Source organism: Phaeoacremonium minimum (genome assembly GCF_000392275.1).
Source record: "Phaeoacremonium minimum UCRPA7 unplaced genomic scaffold PA7_03_scaffold_527, whole genome shotgun sequence".
Taxonomy (NCBI): Eukaryota; Fungi; Ascomycota; class Sordariomycetes; order Togniniales; family Togniniaceae; genus Phaeoacremonium; species Phaeoacremonium minimum.
The window spans coordinates 57,273-76,452 of record NW_006921429.1 but is presented as its reverse complement, the minus strand read 5'-3'; the positions used below and the strand labels follow the sequence as shown (position 1 = coordinate 76,452).

General features: G+C 51.8%; 5 protein-coding genes across 5 annotated transcripts; 3 read left to right on the top strand and 2 right to left on the bottom strand.

Moving 5' to 3' along the window:
- Positions 1–2,535: 2,535 nt before the first annotated feature.
- UCRPA7_7447 (putative kinase-like protein) lies at positions 2,536–3,528 on the top strand (the record flags this gene model as incomplete). The annotated part of the gene is made up of 1 exon (XM_007919978.1): positions 2,536–3,528. One exon carries the CDS (start codon positions 2,536–2,538, stop codon positions 3,526–3,528), a length of 993 nt encoding a protein of 330 aa, XP_007918169.1.
- Positions 3,529–5,039: 1,511 nt separating this feature from the next.
- On the top strand, positions 5,040–5,662 carry UCRPA7_7446 (putative glucosamine 6-phosphate n-acetyltransferase protein; the record flags this gene model as incomplete). The annotated part of the gene is made up of 2 exons (XM_007919977.1): positions 5,040–5,329; positions 5,419–5,662. The coding sequence occupies 2 exons, from the start codon at positions 5,040–5,042 to the stop codon at positions 5,660–5,662; spliced, it is 534 nt and encodes a 177-aa protein (XP_007918168.1).
- Positions 5,663–7,197: 1,535 nt separating this feature from the next.
- Positions 7,198–8,337, top strand: UCRPA7_7445 (putative pigment biosynthesis protein ayg1 protein; the record flags this gene model as incomplete). Its single annotated transcript, XM_007919976.1, has 3 exons — positions 7,198–7,278; positions 7,338–8,089; positions 8,142–8,337. The coding sequence occupies 3 exons, from the start codon at positions 7,198–7,200 to the stop codon at positions 8,335–8,337; spliced, it is 1,029 nt and encodes a 342-aa protein (XP_007918167.1).
- A 114-nt stretch (positions 8,338–8,451) lies between these two features.
- On the bottom strand, positions 8,452–9,028 carry UCRPA7_7444 (putative 2-deoxy-d-gluconate 3-dehydrogenase protein; the record flags this gene model as incomplete). The annotated part of the gene is made up of 2 exons (XM_007919975.1): positions 8,452–8,480; positions 8,704–9,028. The coding sequence occupies 2 exons, from the start codon at positions 9,026–9,028 to the stop codon at positions 8,452–8,454; spliced, it is 354 nt and encodes a 117-aa protein (XP_007918166.1).
- Positions 9,029–11,899: 2,871 nt separating this feature from the next.
- UCRPA7_7443 (putative d-galacturonic acid reductase protein) lies at positions 11,900–13,108 on the bottom strand (the record flags this gene model as incomplete). Its single annotated transcript, XM_007919974.1, has 6 exons — positions 11,900–12,096; positions 12,151–12,397; positions 12,453–12,586; positions 12,648–12,675; positions 12,726–12,991; positions 13,090–13,108. The coding sequence occupies 6 exons, from the start codon at positions 13,106–13,108 to the stop codon at positions 11,900–11,902; spliced, it is 891 nt and encodes a 296-aa protein (XP_007918165.1).
- Positions 13,109–19,180: the final 6,072 nt, after the last annotated feature.

The following is a 19,180-nucleotide window of genomic DNA, read 5'->3' as shown; positions in this document are numbered from 1 at the left end:
GGAGTATACGTCATGTTTTGTGGACTTTCAATGGATGGAGGATTGGCCTGAGAAAGTCGAGTATATTCTCGACCCTTGGTCGCTGGAAGCTGTAACGTTAAGAATGGTATGGTAGGACTTGGAGTTCTAGAGAAGTTATCAGCATTCGGTCGGCGGGAACAATGCTTGAAGTCATGCTTTGTTCCCAGCACTATCGTGCAAGATCAAGAACGCCTTTCGCTATCAGCATCCAAATGGCACATGTGATCTAGCCTGCATCGAATGCTGGCGCATCTCTGCCAGAGGAGATTGATCAACACCCCCACGCAGGCCGGACCGGGGAACACCACAAGATTGAAATGATACAGTGTTACGTTTCGTGCTCTCTATCGACCAATGTAGCTGAACGAAACTACAACGGCCGTCTGAAGATCAGCGGCCATTTGTCTCAACTCACCACTTGTCTTGCAAGCTATCCTCTAGCCTCCTTGAGAAGGTAGTCACGCATAATGAGAAAGCAGAGGGCTGTGGACGGTAGCTCTCAGGAATATGTAACGCATCGGAGATGATTTTCCATGGGATATACAGTTCTCTGCTTGAAGGGTGAATAGACGGTGGGTTCGATATCGGAAAGAATCTGTCAGGTCATAATGAGGATAATGTGAGGACAAACGAGCGGCTAGTCCCTCCTGTATTCTTAGGTTTTCTTGTCTCGAGTAATATCAAACAACGAGATGTCAATATCCGTTTCCTCGCCGAGAACAAGTTGACTCAGAATCTTGCCAGTGCCCATGCCGAGAGTCAATCCATAAGAGCCATGGCCACAAGACACAAAAACACCGCTCGAGTCCGAACTTGAACCAACATCGTCAGACAAGTCTTCAGCCTTAACGGAGGATATGATAGGGAGTAAAGAGTTTGTTGCTGGCCTGATAGCACGTCCTTTGTCTATGATCTCCAATGTCGCACCGTCTTGACCTACTTCCCCATCTACAAAACTGAGGTGTCGCTTCGCACGGTCAATAAGCTCGTTTATCATGGCGCCATTTGGACTAGCAACTTTGCCTAACGGGGGAAGAGTTGCATTGGAGTCCTTTCTCCCAATCAGCCAGATAGTGCCATCATTGCGCCCCGTAAACTCAAGCTTCTCGTCGACGATGTCGTCTAACGCGATGAATGCGATAGATTTCTTTGTCAAAGGGAATGGGTTGCGGAACAAGATCCAATCGCCGGCATTTAATGCAGACTTGAGGCTGATCGGTGATTTTGGGAATAACTTGTGAAACATAGTAGGGGTCCAGGGCCCAGCGGCGACCACCAGTGACTGACAATACACCCGCTTGAGATTTCCGTCTGTCTCGTACTGAACAGATTGAATTGTGTTGTGCGAAGTCAAGTCCACAGAGGTCACGGTTGAGGAGAGTCTGATATCAACTCCAAGGCGGCGACATTCAGAAGCTAGCCAAGCCCCAACGCCTTTCGGATTCCTGTAAATCTTAGAGTATACACAATATGGAGGTCCAACATCAAGACTCACACCATTGCACTAGGGCTGTGAAGCACTTTATCATCAATCTTCCACGCCGAATCAATTCGAAACCAATCCGGAAGTTCGTTCAAGCCTTGTCCGGTGCCAGGACTGATTTCAAAGAAGGAGTGGTCCCTATAACCTACTGCACTCCTGAACTTTTCGTCCGTTGAAAGTGCCTCCCAGAGCTCAAACGAGTATTGCCCTAGCTCGACTAACCTGTCGCCTTCGGGCTCACGGAACTCATAGTGTAAACAGCCCGTGCATGTCCCCGAAGTTGCCCCAAAAGGGTTTGATGTCGAATCAAGTACAATTATGTTCCTCGATTTGGCCGCATCTCTGGCAGAAAGGGCAAGATTATAAGCGGTAGACAGTCCAATTGAACCCGCTCCGACGATCACAATGGTTTCGTTCGGAGGTTGACGTTGTTCGCCCATATGAGGCCCCAGATATGAGTCGCTAGACTGGATGCGCATCGCCATACCATCGTCGTCAGAATCCTCGTTGTAGAGTTCCTCCGATGGTGCGAACGGCTTGTTCATGGGAGAGACTGCCTGCCGGTCTCGAGGAGGCAGCTGACCTGCCGATGGCAGCACGGAGACAGCGAAGAAAAGACACCTTATGAGGCATGACATCATGGTCGGGTCTGTTTGTGCATCGGAATTCCAAATGGTACCAGTCGAGAATATCGGAACGAGGATGAAAAGGGAACTGATGGGCCCTACGGAAAGCTATGCGCCTCACTTGAGCAAGCGGCACATGGGTTCCAGCAGCTTGAATGGACTTGGGGATTACCGTACTTCAGAGCGAAACTCTAACAGCGCTGATTTACCGCCACAATTAGCAGCGTCTGGAGGCCAACCTACCTATCTCATCCAATCCTAATCTGAAGAATGATTTCCCCCCGGCCGTGTTAGCTGCCTCATCCCTTCAGTCATCACTCATGTTGACCTCAATTTCGATGTAGCAATCTCATCCATCTCAAGGGCGATCATCACTTTCCGGGTATCGTCCTTTAGTTAGTCGGTATGTCTGGAAGCAAAGACGCCCTTGGAGCCGGGGGCGAAGGTGGTGGTCACGCATCGCAGGCGGCCGTGGCTGGTACTCCCGCCACCGAGCGAAGAACAATAAACGGCGCGACAGTCAATGACCAAGATCCTGATGGAAGTGTGCGCCGCGTCCGGAGGATGATCCGAGAGAAGCTGCGAGCTCAGGGGAGACCTGCGCCGGACTCACCACCTCGACCAACCCCCTTGGCCGACTCGCACCCGTTTGCGAGGCAGTTGCTCGATGCCGGTGGGGAGGTAATCTACGAGAAGATACGCTGCTGGATAGTCAAGCACGCCTGCCATACTAAGGTGACCAAGTTTCACCTCCGTGGGATTCGCCCGGCCGAAGTGGAAGCCATGCGCTTCATCGCCGAGCACACCACCATCCCTGTGCCGCGCGTCTACGACGCCGGCGAGAAGCATCTCACCATGGAGTTTATCGAAGGCGAGAGGCTCCGTGAGGCCTGGGACAAGTCTCTCTCTATCGAGGATCAGGCCCTGGTGGTGCAGCAGCTGCGCGACTACATCACCCAGCTGCGCGCTGTCAAGAGCTCCGACGGCATCATCTGCTCTTTCGGCGGTCGCCCTGCCGTCGACTCGCGAATGTTCTACCTCGAGGGCGGGCCTTTTGCCAACGAGGCCGCGTACAATGACTTCCTCGTCTCGGACCTGGTTGGAGACGCGAGTGTGCGGGATATGATTCGCACGCAACTTCGGGGAGACCATGCGATCGTGCTGACACACGGCGACCTGCACGCCATCAACATCATGGTGCGGCCGGGCGTCGGCGTCGTGGCGGTTCTTGACTGGGAGCTGGCGGGGTTCTATCCGGAGTACCTCGAGCTGGTCAGACCGTTTCGAGCTGCCGACTGGACTTGTGGTTACTACAAGGAGCTGCTCAACATCTTCCCGCAGAGGTACGATGCCGAGTGGGTGGTTGAGATGGTGCTTCATCAGTGGAGTCACCACTGAGGGTAATTCCGAGACCAAGGAAGGCTATGCCAGAAGATCTCGTGTGGTGGTACAGAACTTACACTTGGATTAGGCGGCTACGCGGACATTGAATGCATCTTGTCGAGGGACGACAAGGAGCTGACTAGGCCACCAATGAACCTGGGACCCAGCTGAAGCCTGTTCTACGTAATCAATCTTTGAGGGACATTCTCGGAAAGGTTGAAGCAAACGCGCGGGGTTGCGAGCTGCCCTCTTTGGCTGGCGACAAGCAGCCAAGTGCGAAGCGATTCTTCGAGCAGCGTACAACGCATCCAGAGAGATCCAAGAGAACGAACCCAAAGCGTAAGAAGATGTTGACCATCCTCCACCGCAAACACAGCATCGAGCATAGGACAGAGTAGACAGTGTCTAAGGACAAGGATGAACCCCTCTTGCTACTATCCCGACATACTTCTAGGATTGTTGTCATAAAATACTGGATGGAACCTCTGCTATCGTAAACTAAGCCAGCTAAACAACCTAAAAAAATAACACTACGGGCTATCATACCTACGCTAGATCTGACCATATAGTGGCGTCTGTCTGATAGATCGTCAAAGCAAAGCATAGGCGAGATAGCCCTAATATCTAGGCTTGATTGCAAATATTTACAGTTAAAGAGAAAAGAAGAAGCTAGATAGATAAAAGCCTTAAGCCTCCAACGTTCAAGATATAGGATATTATCTCACATTCAAATCGGTATGTTAGAGACAACTATTCTAGCATATAGTATTTCACAAACAGCCTTACACCATACTGATTACATAAAGTCAATTGGCCCCCCACCCGTCTAGGTAGGTCGTACCCATGGGATCGGCTGCCGTTGCCATTGCATCGTCCGGGAGCCGGGGCTCGCCTGGTCCACAACAGGCTGAGCCGGTCTTTTCAGCTTCCAGGTCTCCTCCAAACCAATCAATTTGACCAGGGGAAATGTTGTCTAAATAGGCAATTTTGAGGGAATAGAGAAGATACACGAGCGCCGTGTCCCCTCAGCTCGAAATGCCTAGCCTAAACATTAACGTTAGTGGGCATTGATTCAAATCAACACCTTAGTGAGGCTGAGCTGTTTAGCGTGCCCCGTACCTTGGCCGTACCTGGGTAGGGGCCCTTGGGTCCTGCAGCGAAGCGCTCCCAAAAATAGGTCGTATCCAGGGGATCGGCTGCCGTTGCTAGGTATTGCATCGTCGGGGCCGGCCTCGCCTGGTTCAAAACAGGCTGAGCTGGTCTTTTCAGCTTCAAGATCCCCCCAAATCACTCAATTCAACCAGGTCAATTGATTCCATTGTTGGAACAACTCCAGCTTGTTTTTGCATCGTTCATATCGCCAAGTCACTCGTTTACGCCAAAAGCTCTTTGTCCTCCGTGCGGCAAATCGTTTGTCGCCCGCCTAACAAGGAACAAGCAACCAGCTACATCAGACGAGCGACCTACCAACCTTCCTCCTTCCACCTCGCCCATAACCCATTCGACAAGAACTCCCGAGCATCACAATGACAGTGGTCGAAGCTGGCCTCTTCGGCGACGACCTCGTTGCCCCTCATGTGGCTTCTGTACTTCCAGAGGGCTACAAGGTGCGCGCATTACGGCGATCCGACTACAACTCAGGCTACCTCGACTGCCTCCGCGTCCTGACCACCGTAGGCGAGATCAGCGAGGCACAGTTCCAGGAGAGATACGACTGGATATCGAGGCAGGATGGTGGCTACTACATCCTCGTCATTGAGGACGCCAGCGGCACCAAGGTCGTGGGCACTGGCGCCCTGATTGTCGAGCGCAAATTGTACGTTTACCAATCTCAAACCTTTGCACGCAGGAGGGGATGAGGTCCTTCCTGAGCAGTGAGCGATTGCTGACAATGCGTTCTCACAGCATCCACAATCTCGGCCTTGTCGGCCACATCGAAGATATCGCCGTCGCCAAGGACCAGCAAGGAAAGAAGCTGGGCCTGCGCATCATCCAGGCTCTCGACTACATTGCCGAGCAGGTCGGATGCTACAAGACGATCCTGGACTGCAGCGAGGCGAACGAGGGCTTCTACGTCAAGTGCGGCTTCCGGAGGGCCGGTCTTGAGATGGCACACTATTATGAGGGAGACAAGAGTAAATCCCACTGAAACCAAGAGTGTACACTATGCGGATGTCGCGACACAGACTGATACGAGGTCTTGTACAGAACAAAAGCTATAATGCTTGAAAGGAAGGCGCACAGGATATAGGGCATTGGGATTATTTTTGGGATGATATACGCTGCATGGATGTGTTAGGAACGAGTATCTAGAGAAGCACTTTCGCAAGCTATGCTTCATGGTGCCTATAACGGAGTACTTTCTCCGTATGCGCAGAACAAACAAAAGCAAACATATATGTTAGAGAGCGGTTGTAATATCATGTTCAGCATCGAGGACACTACAAATCAGAACTCTGGTCGTGAAGTTCGAGTTTCGCCTTATGCATGCCCTCCCACTATCATGGGGCTTCGGCTTCCGGGACGGTCTCCGAATATGATGTGAGACCAGCAGAACCTTGAGCATGCATCTACATGGCAGGTATTCTGGCTGGACTTTCACCTCCTGTATCGCAGAGCTCCGTCTGACTGATAACAGGCAATTGCTAGGGTTCTGGTTGAAGCGCACGTCAGATAGCCAACGTAGACCGCGTCAACTCTGACCAAAGCCTCCAACCCGTAGAGATGAGCTCAGAACTTACATTTCTATTGCTGACTCTATAAAAACCAACTATCCAATGGCATGCAACACAACAGCTTCTGAATCAACGCCTAATATGCAAACTGTCACCTCTGTCGTCAGGGGCGTCCCTGGAGCCCCATCGGACGTCCTCGTTGCAGACCAATGCAGACATGCAAGGCTTACATGTCTTATACCTGAGTAACTCATGCACAAGTATATAAATCTCCCCGTGGTTCCTTTCCCGCGTCTGAAGTGGGAGGAGGCGCCTTGATCAACGGCGGCATGCCAATCTGCGATCCCCCGCATAACCACCCTCTCCGGATTCCCCCAAATTTGAACATCGGCGCTCCGGAGAGCCCCCCCTTGCTTAGCAAACGGCAATCGAATCATACTGTCTTTCGAATATTGGATTAGTCCTCATATATAAGAAGTTGGCTTCCGGACAATTGAAATGGGTTTCGAGGAGAATTTCGAGGCTTCTGTACTGAGGCTACGCATTGCTCTGCTCCGTTCACAGTGAGAACGACTTACACGCCCCTGACCGGCATATTGCCTTGGCTTGCTACAAATCTAATTCGTACATCTTCAGAGTTCGCAACAAAGCAGTTCCAGACGACTCCCCGCGTTTATTAGTGCGCCGGCAGAGACATCAGGTTGTTCGAAGTGGTTCGCAGACTGGCTCACTTCCCCGATTTACAAAACACAAGGTCGTCCGCGTAGCCTCCTAAGAAGCCGTTCACGATGTCGCCGCACAAGATCTTCGACGAGCCCAAGGAGAGGCGGAGCTGGCTGATGGGGACGGAAGCGTTTGAGCGCCGGATGCCGCATCATGATGGCATCAAGGCACTATGGGAGACCAAGTGGAAATTCCCCGTGAGTGAAACCTGTATTATGAGCTTTATGGCCATATACTTTCTCTATAGATCAATGACACGAATTTATATTAACACATATCTTTCTTCATGCAGTGTACAAAAAGCGTTTACCCATTCCACGATGGGAAATATGAGGACTTTGAGCCTATCTTCAAGCACTTGATCGAAGTAGGAGCCATCCCTTGCCCCTGAGAGCCACGTAGGGCACTGACCGATGAACGCTCCAGAACGAAATCAATGATGGCACATCAATTGAGTATACACAAGCATTCTTTCCCATCGCCGAAGAGCTCACTTCAAAGGGCGACGAGGCCATGCAGGCAGGCGATTCGACAACAGCCTCAGATTTGTATCTGCGCGCCTGCACCGTGTACCGCATTGCCCGTTTCCCATACATCACCGCCTATCCGGAGATCAGCTGCCCGGTCAAGTGGCGGGCATGGGAGGCCCAGAAGGAGGTGTACATGAAGGCCGGCCGCTCATGGGCCGAGCCCGTCGAGGAGGTCATTGTGCCGCATATCCATCGCGCAGGTCGCGATCGCGAGTCGATCCCCGTGTACGTCCGCGTGCCCGCCGCCACTGCCGAGAACGGCACACCGTGTCCCGTTGTGGTTCTCATGACGGGGCTGGATGGCTATCGTCCGGACAACACCGTGCGGTGCAACGAGTTCTTGGATCGTGGCTGGGGCAGCGTAGTCGTTGAGATTCCCGGCACGGCAGACTGCCCTGCGGATTCGGCGGATCCAGAGAGCCCCGACCGACTTTGGAGTAGCCTGTTGGACTGGATGCAGCATATTGGGATTTTCGACATGACCCATGTGATGGTTTGGGGTTTGAGCTCGGGAGGATACTATGCCATCCGTATTGCGCACACGCATAAGGAGAGGCTGATCGGATCGATTGCTCAGGGGGCAGGATGCCATCACTTCTTTGATCCAGAATGGTTGGACTTTGCCGATGGCCATGAGTATCCGTTCCAGTGAGTCCTGGATTGTCCCAACTCACTCGCCGGCGATGCTGACGCTTTTCAGACTGACTCCGGCTATGGCCATGAAGCATGGATATGACTCTGTCGAGGATTATAAGGACGGCGTGCAGAAGAAGTTCTCACTTCTTGAGACAGGGGTCATCCAGAAGCCGTCCTGCAGGCTTCTGCTCATCAATGTAAGCAATTTGGTATATCTCATGGATAAATTCACCTTGCTGATCAGACTAGGGGACTCTTGACGGTCTCATGCCTATCGAGGACTCAATGATGCTGTTCGAGTATGGTACACCAAAGGAAGCTCGCTTTTTCAGCGGCGCTCTTCACATGGGATATCCGATGGCAAACTCATCCGTCTATCCATGGATGGAACAAGTGATGTCGTCTGTATGAGCATTAAATAGTCATATTTTAGTCTTCAAGTCTAACTTTTGGCCCCGCAAGGATTGAATCAGTTTTGAGAAATAACATGACAAGAGTCAATTGCCAAAGCTTTCGGTGACTTACCAATGATACACTATCCTACTTTTCACGCATGTCCCTTTACCTTCCCATCCATCCGCCGTCTACCACCATGACATGCCCGCTCACGTACGCACTCGCCTTACTCGCCAGAAACACCGTCGGCCCCTTGAAGTCTTCCGGCGTGCCCCATCTCCCAGCGGGGATGCGCTCGCTTATACTGGCCAGCCGCTTGGGGTCGTTCAGGAGAGCCGTGTTCATCTCGGTCTCAATGTAGCCAGGAGCAATGGCATTCACTGTAATGCCTTTGGAGGTCCACTCGTTCGCGAAGCTCTTGGTGATCTGAGCTACGGCGCCCTTGGAAGCTGCGTATGCCGGTACGGTGAATCCGCCCTGGAAGGAGAGCAGCGAGGCGTAGTTGATGATGCTTCCTTTCCTGCCGGTCACGGGTGAGGGCTCTAGGTTCAGCATGTGTGCGCCTACGTCGCGGCAGATGCTGAATACGGAGTTCAGGTTGACTTGTATGACCTATGCTTCGGTTGAGCTTGGGGTTTTCCAACATGGTAACTGGGAGATCGACAAACCTCATTGAAGTCGCTATCGGGGAACTTTTCAGAAGGATGCCTCCTCTGGACGCCTGCGCAATTCACTAATACGCGGATCTGATGGCCATCGGCAAGCACCTTCGGCACCAACTTGGCGACATCCTCTTGCGAGCTCAGATCAGCTGTGTAGATGGTCGCCTTCCTCCCTAGGGCTTCTACCGCTTTGAGTGTGGCAGTATTTGATGTGTCTCGCTGCATGCCCTGTCAGCATTATCTGGTCAAACAATTGATACATTGCGTTCTATACCTGAACCAAGAGAAGGTCTGCACCGGCTTCGGCCAATCCAATGGCAATTGCTTGCCCAATGCCCCTTGTGCCACCTGTGAGGAGGACGGATTGGCCTTCGAGGGAGAAGGCGGGCGAAGCCATGTTTTTGGTATTACTTGTAGATTGGAGTCTGGAGATGAACGGTCCGGCTCAGAACGTATAAATGTGAGCTATCTTGCAGCGAGGATTAAACCCCGTAATATCAAATTGTCTCCAGACTATCACGATTTTCAAGATACCGTTGGGCAAAACTCGGGCGCGATTTGGGAGAGAGCCGAAGACGGACTAGATGCCGTCCCCCGTATAGAGATAGTTCCAATTTGGGCGGGAATCGGCGAGAGTGACCCGGAAGCTGGAGCAGTGGGGGGGCCACACAGCACGCTTCGGCTTCTTCTTTCAGCCTGGAAGTGGGGGTTTACAGCGTCATTGGGAACGGAAAAGCCTTCAATGCATGCCGAACTGGCTTCTTTACTTCACCTTTTGACCGGATCGTGTGAAAGCTTTGCAGTGGCAAAGGTGGCAAAATATAGAGCTTGACTCCCATTGCGGTGTCAATTAGACTCTTCGTATGCCACAAGAGTCGAATTCAATGTCACAAAACAAAAGAATGCGCAGCAAGTAAAACAAATAGCCGGCTCCGATGTAAGACCACTGGAGCACCCCACAGTTTGGAGTGGAGTGGACCGTGTGATCTTGACTCGGCCCCGTGGACGCCTCCTAACCGGGGGAGTCGTGGAGCTCTAGTCGACATCGGAGCTTCATTCTGAATCGATTGGATGTCACACGTATCTCCTCGCGCCAATTGGTGAAGGCGAGGTTTGGGCTTCAAGACACTACTTTTCATGTGCATTGCATTCCAAGTCTTTCACCACTAACACGGAATATCGCATTCCCCCCCCCCCAGCAGAGTTTTGATCTTGGGAAGACCTTCTCGCACTTACCTAACTTTCTATTCCTTACACAATCATCCACAATGGCTAGCACGAGTGTGAGAGCCTCAGTGCTCTATGGAGCCCGGGACTTGCGCGTTGTAAGTTGCTAAACCACCTAAGTTAGTGTCAGCTTTCAAGTTTGTCTAACGACGTGAACAGGAGGAACGGTCACTACCGCCTCTAGCAGCTAGCGAGGTGGAAGTTGCAGTGAAAGCCACCGGACTGTGTGGCTCAGACCTACATTACTTCAATCACTATCGCAATGGAGACATTCTTGTCCGGGAACCTATGACGCTAGGTCATGAGTCTGCAGGTGTAGTCACGGCGGTAGGCTCCGGGGTAACGTCCCTGAAAGAGGGCGATAAAGTCGCTCTTGAAGTCGGCTTGCCTTGTGGAGACTGCGCACTATGTCAGGAGGGCAGGTATAATATCTGCAAGGAGATGAAGTTCAGGAGTTCTGCAAAGGCATATCCTCATGCTCAAGGCACACTTCAAGATCGGATCATCCACCCAGCGAAATGGTGTCACAAGTATGTCCCAATTTCTGAAAACAATATAAGGTGTTGTACTAACCCGAAGATGAGATTGCCTGACAATGTGTCACTCGAATACGGAGCTCTAGTCGAACCCCTTTCCGTCGCCATGCACGCGGCTGACAGAGCTAAGCTGCCGGATGGGTCAACCGTGCTAGTATTCGGAGCTGGGGCTGTTGGTCTACTGACTGCAGCAATCAGCAAAGTACGAAAAGCAAAGACTGTTGTTATTGCAGACATCAACCAAGACCGCGTCGACTTTGCTGTGGCGAATGGGTTTGCAGACGCCTCGGTTGTAGTCCCCATGAAACGGCCATCCACTATCGAGGAAAAGCTAGAATTCGCCAAAGAAGTAGCCGAACTCGTGAAGACAGCCAAGGTAAATGGTCAACCTGTCGGCGAGGTGACCGCGACATACGAGTGCACTGGAGTTGAATCATGCATGCAGGCTTCGATATATGTAAGTTGTAGCTCGATCGTATAGAAGTAGCTGCTGACAATCACAGGCGACGGGACCCGGAGGGAAAATCATGATCATTGGAATGGGTACCCCCATTCAAACATTGCCTGTGTCGGCCGCTGCGCTCAGGGAGGTGGATCTCGTCGGTGTCTTCAGATATGCAAACACATATCGAGAAGTGATTGACCTGTTGTCGAGCAAGAACCCACTACTGCCACCTGTTGAGAAGCTCATCACACAGCGGTATGAGGGATTGGATAACATACCGCAAGCTTTTGATATGGCTGCGAAGGTGAAAGATGATAAAGGCAATCTAGTTTTGAAGGTTATGGTGAACATGTAGGAATTACTCAACGCCAAGAGGGCCAAGTCACAAACGTGGTGGTAGATTTACAACCTGAATAGGAAAAGTTTGCATTTTCTATAGGCCGTTATATGATATGTGGCGATAGAATTGATGATTTGTCCAGGAGCTTTTCTATTGTGCTTTTACTAACAAGGTCTATGTCTATATCCGGGAAACGCGATGAGGACTACTTGGTAGTCATGACTTGTCCGGGAAACCAAAGTCAATGCCAAATGGCGGGTAGACGAAGCGCATCAGCTTGCCCTCCTTTGTCAACTTATCTGAGTAGTCGTTGAGTAGCTTCATATCCTCATCGTCCAGCTTGACTATCTCGAAGTTCTCCTTGATTCTCTCTGGCGTAACAGACTTGGCCAGCACAGTGCTACCTCGAGCAACTTGGCAAATTTTAGTAAACACGAGCTTAATATGAGGCAAAGGGGCATACGGACCGTGATAGCTAAGAAGAACAGTTGTCGGCTTGGTGTTGTGCTTTTGGGAGATCTTGGTAACGGCGTCCACTTTCGTGAGAGGGCTGCCTGTGCTGCCAAGAGGGCTATAAGCCATGATGTGAATACCCTTCTCGTTGCAAAGATCAACGATCTCCTGCTGGGGTAGGGCAGGATGGTTCTCAATCTGGTTCACGGCGGGAAGCACCTTGGCAACCGGAATGAGCTGCTCAAGGTATCTCTTGCTGTACTATGGCTGGTTTAGCAGGATCTCTTCGAATAGTAGAGGGCGTGGTCCGGCTTACGTTAGAAACACCAATAGCCTTTGTCTTGCCGGTCTCCAAGACGGCTTCCATCTGTTTCCAGGTGTCCACATGGTTGTGACTCCGGATCATGTCTCGCGAACCATCGGGGAGCTTAGGAAATTTGTCATCGTTACCTATTAACACTGTCAATTTCAAAACTTTCACATTCTGCATGAAGGGCAAGCATTTCATTACCCTCAGGGTTCGCCAAAACCGGCCAGTGCTGAACGATGTAAGTATATGCATTGAAAACCTCACGAGTTGCCCACTTACCACAAGAAGAAGGTCGACATAGTCCAGCCCGAGGTTCTTCAGACTCTTTTCCAGACCCAGCTCCACACGAGTTGTGTAGGTAGCCCAGATCTTGGTGACGACAAAGATATCCTCACGCTTGATCCCAGACTCGAAAGCCTCCTTCAGGCCTTGGCCGACCTCCTCCTCATTGCCGTAGCAATAAGCGCAGTCAACCAGCTTATAGCCAATCTTCAGAGCGTAAGCTACTCCGGCCTTGACCTTGCCCGGCTCGCCCTGCCACGTGCCTGGTAGAATGTCAGAAGCTTATGCTGCGCGCAGAATCCTTCCATGAAGGGGAATGACATATACATAGAGGGGCACATTAGGGGGTCCTGTTACTTACCGTAGCCTATGGCGGGCATCTCCTGGCCGGAGTTCAATTTGAATGTTTGGCTCGTCATAATTACTTTATTGAACTGGAAACTGGAGGGCACAGTCTTGCTAGGTGTATGCCTCACAACAGTAGCTTGGTCCTGTTCTCAAACAACCTTTTCACAACAATGTGTCCAGCTGTGTGTCGTCTTGATCAAATTAGGCAAAATTGACCTCCACTAGGTTCGGTAGAAGAGGCTGCTGGACTTCTATGCAAGAGCACACGGGAGTGATGTAACTCGGAGGGCAACCGGATAAAATACGGACGAGATCTCGGTCTATGATAGGACTCAACAGCAACACCACAATCCCCTTCCCCTTATAAAGGGCCTATCCTCTCCTCTTGTAGTCCCCCCCACGGCATGATAGCCTCCCCCTACCAACGGAAAAGCGCCCTCCCTCAAGGTGTCGGACAGCAGAGCCGAGACTTGGGCCGGGTTATCGGGCGGCTTCGTGGGGCGGGGTGGCAGTCGGTTTGGTTTGTGGGAAAAACACCCCGCACCAGGCGCCAAGTCAGCGTCTTTAGTCTGCTAGTTGGAGGCTCGGTGCGTCATTCGACCGACAGATCTTCCGTCTTCGCAGCAGTGGATACATTACAAGAGCTGTTTTGTGTCAAAGAATGGGGCCTATTGTGATCAAAAGAGTTCTAGACCTGGCATTTCGAGGCATGTGAAGTGCCATAGGGGTCTGGCAGGGGCTGCGAATGAGCAAATGCCGGCCATGTGACGTAGTGCCGTTGATATTTTAATAGTAGATATCTCTCTATTCCGTACCGGAAGAGCAAATTACGAAAGGACGACGCTGTGAGTTCTCTATGCTCAAGTCTGTGCGCGCGCGTATGATAATGTTGGTATTGTTACAAAAGCCCCCCAAACTCCTCACCTTGCGTGCTGCCTTTCTCTAGCCTGCGACCAAGACCCATAATCTAGAAACATCGTCAGCTTTGAGGCTTTGTCCTGCGTTGAATCGAAGACTTACAAGAAGAAGATCATTAGCACTCCAAACATCTTGGCTATTAACCAGCGATTGCTTGATACGCGACTCCAATACTTTAGCAGTTCCCTTTGTGCGCCTTGCACGTTGTCCACAACATCTCTGTAAAGCCAAGGTTAGTAAGGTGATTTCTATGAGCAGAACTCCAAAAATCACGTACTCGGTGTTTGCGTCTATCCGCTCGATTTGCTCCCGTTGTTCTGACACCATAGACGCCAACTGGCCGAAGATGCTTCCGAGTTCGCCGATTGTCCTCTCGATCGCCTCGATCGCCTCGCCTCGCTGCTGAATATACGAGTTCTGTGGTTGAGCCTCCTCCATCATCAAAAGTTGTTGATCGCCAACAACTGGGTTCAGAGAAAGAGTATCCCCGCCGGGTGAGGGAGTCCCTCGAGCTGGTGTACCATATAGAGGTGACGCGGACTGTTGTATTTGCGGCTGGACGTGTTGTGATACGGAGGAAACGAAGTTCTCTGTCCTGGATCTTGAGGCTTGGATGTTCTTGGTCCTCACTTCGAGTACATCCTTGAAATGCGCCGAGACATCTGTGAGCTTCCCTGTGAATCAATCTCGTCAGCGTTGGCCAAAGTGCTTTACCAATGCCTCCAATTACCTTGTAGCAGAAATACAACATTCTTGTTGTGCTCTCCTTCCTGATCCGCCTTCGGGTGTTGTTGCCGCGTCAGAACCTGGAGACCGGAAATCTGCTGATTGAGAGATGATAGATCTTGCTTGATGATGAACGTAAGCTCGTTGATCTCGACGCCGTGCATGTCATCGAACAGGGTCTTTCGTTTCGCGACTACCATATGTCAGCCCATCCCATCCTCTCCGGAAATCGTCGCCTCCTCCAGCAGTCACTACTCACGCTGTGCCAGCTTCTCCAGCTTCGCCATGGTCGCGGATATGCCTCGCCCGATCTCAGCCGCTTTCCTCGCGAACTCGGAGCGCCGCGGCCTGGCATCCCCGTTCGCCGCTGCCTTTTCTGAGTCTGAGAGAAGCGATCGCCTCTGTGACCCGACTTTCTGTGATGCTTGCCGCCGCTGCGCCGCCTGGAGGACGGACTTGAACTCGGCGGTCCGGTCTTGAATGCTCGCGACAGCCATCGTGGTGGCTGTTTGATGATGATTAAAATGTACAAGGCGAGAAAGAAATGGCGCAAAGAGTGCGTCTACGAAACAATGCTGAGTAGTGATATCGAGCAACCAGCACAGCTGGTTCGGGTGTTCTGCTGTTCCCTGGCCTTTGCGCGTCGTCGATGTTCGGGAGTTGCGGTTCGAGAAATGGGGGATAGGACGCGTGGGAAGACGGATTCGGAGATGATTCTCGGCGGGACTGCAAGTCGCAGGATGATATTAAAACAGGCACTCGAGTCGCATGTATGTGTGTAATATTACTGTACAGGAGAGGCGGGCCGCTCTCGATGTCAAGAGAAGAAGAAAGATGGTATCGTGAAGTGCAGTCCCGTGGCGATTTGTTCTAGAGTAGAGCCCCGTACCGAAATACGTGGTTTTTTGTTTCAGCGCTGCGCAGAGCGCAATCCCCCCTACGAAAGTTTATGCCTGAGGCATCAAACTTACCACTACGTAATTACGGAGTCCCGGAGTCTATTTCTACGCGATCATCTCGCAACAAAGAACCGGGAAAGCAGGATATTGGCTTCTCAAGTCTGCTTCTAGGTAGAGGTTAAACAGATAATTGTTCTGTTGCTTCGGCGGCCTTATGTGGATATGAGCGCTGAGGTTTTCTGCTTTTGGGGAGATACCTGGCTCTTCTATTTGTTGACAATGCATTGCACCCCTGATAAGGACCCGGATGACACAGGCTCATTTCACATGGGGTAAGACTTGACCCAAGACACTTCAGTCCCGCGGTCCGTGAAGAACCTAGGTATCTCAAAGAGCACAATGACCACAATTACACAGTGACAAGCTTTTGCGCCAGCACAAATTTGTGTTGATATCGAGTATTACATGTTCGCTTCTTAAGATGCACCACCGTTTGTCATACTAACCGAGGGAGTTCTAATTTGAGAACAATGGGGGTCTTTTCCCTGCGTTTGCTAACTTTCCTTCCAGTCCGGGCGGATCTACACTACTACGGCAAAGGCGACATAAGCTGGATGTCCCGCGTCAATGAGTGGCTGAGCTCACAGCGATCTGCAGACCCATCCAAGTGGCTCGCTAATTACCAGCACTTGGCTTTTCTTCAGTGCGTGCAGAATACTGGTATTCGTAGACTGTAGACTAGAGACTGGCGAGCGAGCAGACAGTGCCATTGTCGTACGGTGAAACTGCGCTGTGGCTGGGTCTGTATCTTCGGTAGGACCCTTCAAAGTTCAGCTAAGACATATCAAGCCTTGTTTCGCCATGTTCGTAACCAATCACTTCAGAAGCAGGATGAATTCAGTATCCTGAGTTTCCAGCCTGATTGTCAGTGGAGTCAACTAATCCCAGGGGTTATCCATCTGTAAGTTTTAGCTCTGAGGCATCAAGGACAAAAGGTAGCATTTCAAGGAACATCTACGTTGTGGGTCAGGCCTCAAGCTATTCTAAGTTTCTGATCTTCCATTTTTCTTTAGGACTAAGCGAAGAGCACGGTCTTCAAGGACACAGGAGGTCTGCATCAGTATGTGAATGACAGCGAGTAAGAGCCTTGTGGCAAGCACAGACATCCTGGGAGCTTCTGTTGTCTGTTCTCAATGTCTGTGAGCGTCATCGTGTGAGATGTGATGCATGATGACCATCCCGCATCCGCACGGCCCATTCAGCCTGAGCAAATGGGGTTGCTTGATCTTCCCGCAAGATCTGATGTGAACTGCAGCCTCTGACATCAAAGCTGTGTTTAGAATAATGGATGACTGGGGTATCTTCATCTTCTGGGAAGACGCTCCCACAAATCGATTAGAAGAGTTGAGACGGACTAGGCATGCATGGGTAGCCGTAAAGAAACAAACCAATCGGTTGAGATGTTGATGTCTAAGTTCGCTGGACATGGGGAGGGAGGCTGAGAAGCCTCATCCCATCAATTAGTAAAATCCTTCCGGCTCGAACTCTGCTAAGCATCGTGATATTGGTGGTGGCTCAAGGATCTGGTGGAACAACGAAGGAATGGAGCGATCAAGCTGAAGCACTTGACTTGCAACCTACCTAGTCAAGTAGTCAAGCCAGCCGAAGCTGAAGCTGAAGCTGTATCGAAGTTCATGATAACTACATGAAGCGAACTTCACTGCATCTGCTGGTCAATGCAGAGCCCCCTTTACATGTTGTTGACCCGCAGGATCATCTTAGTTGCTGACAGCAGTGTGCTGGTGTCATAGTCACTAACTGGCATTGCCATCTTCAAGTCTAGCCATGTAGAGATCGTGCGGTTCTCTTCAGATGGTCGCACGAAGCCAAACACGGCCCCCAAGCCACTGTCTGTCTGCAAGCCTAAATTAGCTACGGCGCCCCACGGCCGGCGGCGGCGGCGGATTCCTTCTCATTCCCAGGCCTGGGCAGCGAAGGAGGGTGAGCGAGTGAATGACAGGCTTGGTTTAGTTTAGGTTGAGATGCAATACCTAGGTAGGATGCAGGTGGGATCACCAGCAAGCAAGCCCTTGGAGTACGGCATCCGGTACCTAGACAGCCAGTCACAATTAAATGCGGTCAGCGGAAATTTGCGTAATACTTCTTCTCTTCCAGGTAATTAATGCTCCTCATCTCTTCCTGCCAACTTGCATCATCATCAGTAGCATTATCATCACTACTATTGCGCTTTGCGATCGACATTCTTCAACACTCGACTCGAAGCTAGCAAGCCAACAAACAAAAGGAGACCGAGTCGCCGAGTAAGACAAGCCAGACAAGACACTGTGGCGGCGGTGGATCTTCAGCGGCGTTGCCCTGCCTCCGACCTGACATACCTGAACATACCTAACGCTCCCCTAACGGTCGCTCGAGGGTCGCTGCGCATTCGATAGCGAGCGTCTGTGACTCCACTTTTGAGCGACTCGCCGGCGCCACGCGTTAAGCCACGACTCCCTCCGCCTCCGTCGCTGAAACTTGTATGTCAGTGGCATTCTCCCGACTCTTCACGCCTCGGGTTGCCTCATCGCGACGCCGTTTCCTCGGAGCGCCGCCCTCACCTTCGCGCATCTGCTCCACAAGAAGCATGTGGCATTGATACCAGCGCTGCAAAGCAATCAGCCGCTGCCGACACAATGGAAGGCACCTACGGGACTGCCTTTCCTCCCAATGCGTCGCCAATGTGAGCATCCCTACTCAAGCCGCCCTTCCCCTCAGCTGTCCAGTCTTGCATCCACTAACCACAAGTTCTGCCTCGCAGGAGTCCAAATACGCCAACTAGCGCATCGAACGGCCAGTACAAGACAAACGTGAACCGCACGAAGACCAGGAAGTGGGTTGAGGCTAAGGTCCAGAACTACGACGGCGACGATTGGGGTAATGAATATGACGATGATCCTGAACCAGAGGAACCGCCTATGCCTCCTCCGCCGCGAGCAACTGGTTTTCGCCAACCTGGACAAGGCCTCGGCAGCTCGAGTCAGCCATCATCGCCAGCTCTAGGCCCAACACAACCGACCGGTCCTACCGGCCCTACCGGCCCTTTAGGATTGAGGGGAGTATCGGGACCGCCTGCTCTGCACATCCAGACACAGCAACCGCCAAGTGCCGCTGGAAGAACTGGCCCTGCGGAGACTGCATCACCCTTCGTATCCGGCCCTTCCTCCTTGGGCAGCGCGACAATCGAACAAATCGTTTCCCCGCAGTCGGCCAATCCTGCTCAGGGTGTTGCGCCAGGCGCATACGGTGCCTCCCAGGATCTTCCACAACGGGTGGTTACTCCCTCGTCCGATAGACGCATGTCGCCAGCGCCTCAAAGCGCTGGAGCTGTGCCAACGCGGTTCCCGCCTCGCAAGAGCAGCATGAGCCAGCAAGACCCAGCCGAGATTCCAGACGTCGCTCGCTTCTCTCAGGCGAGCGACCGACCGAGCTCCAGCCATAGCAAACCTTGGGTCCAAGACCGGCCGGCCTCGCCAGGTGGTGTGCGATCTCCTGGTACGCCCT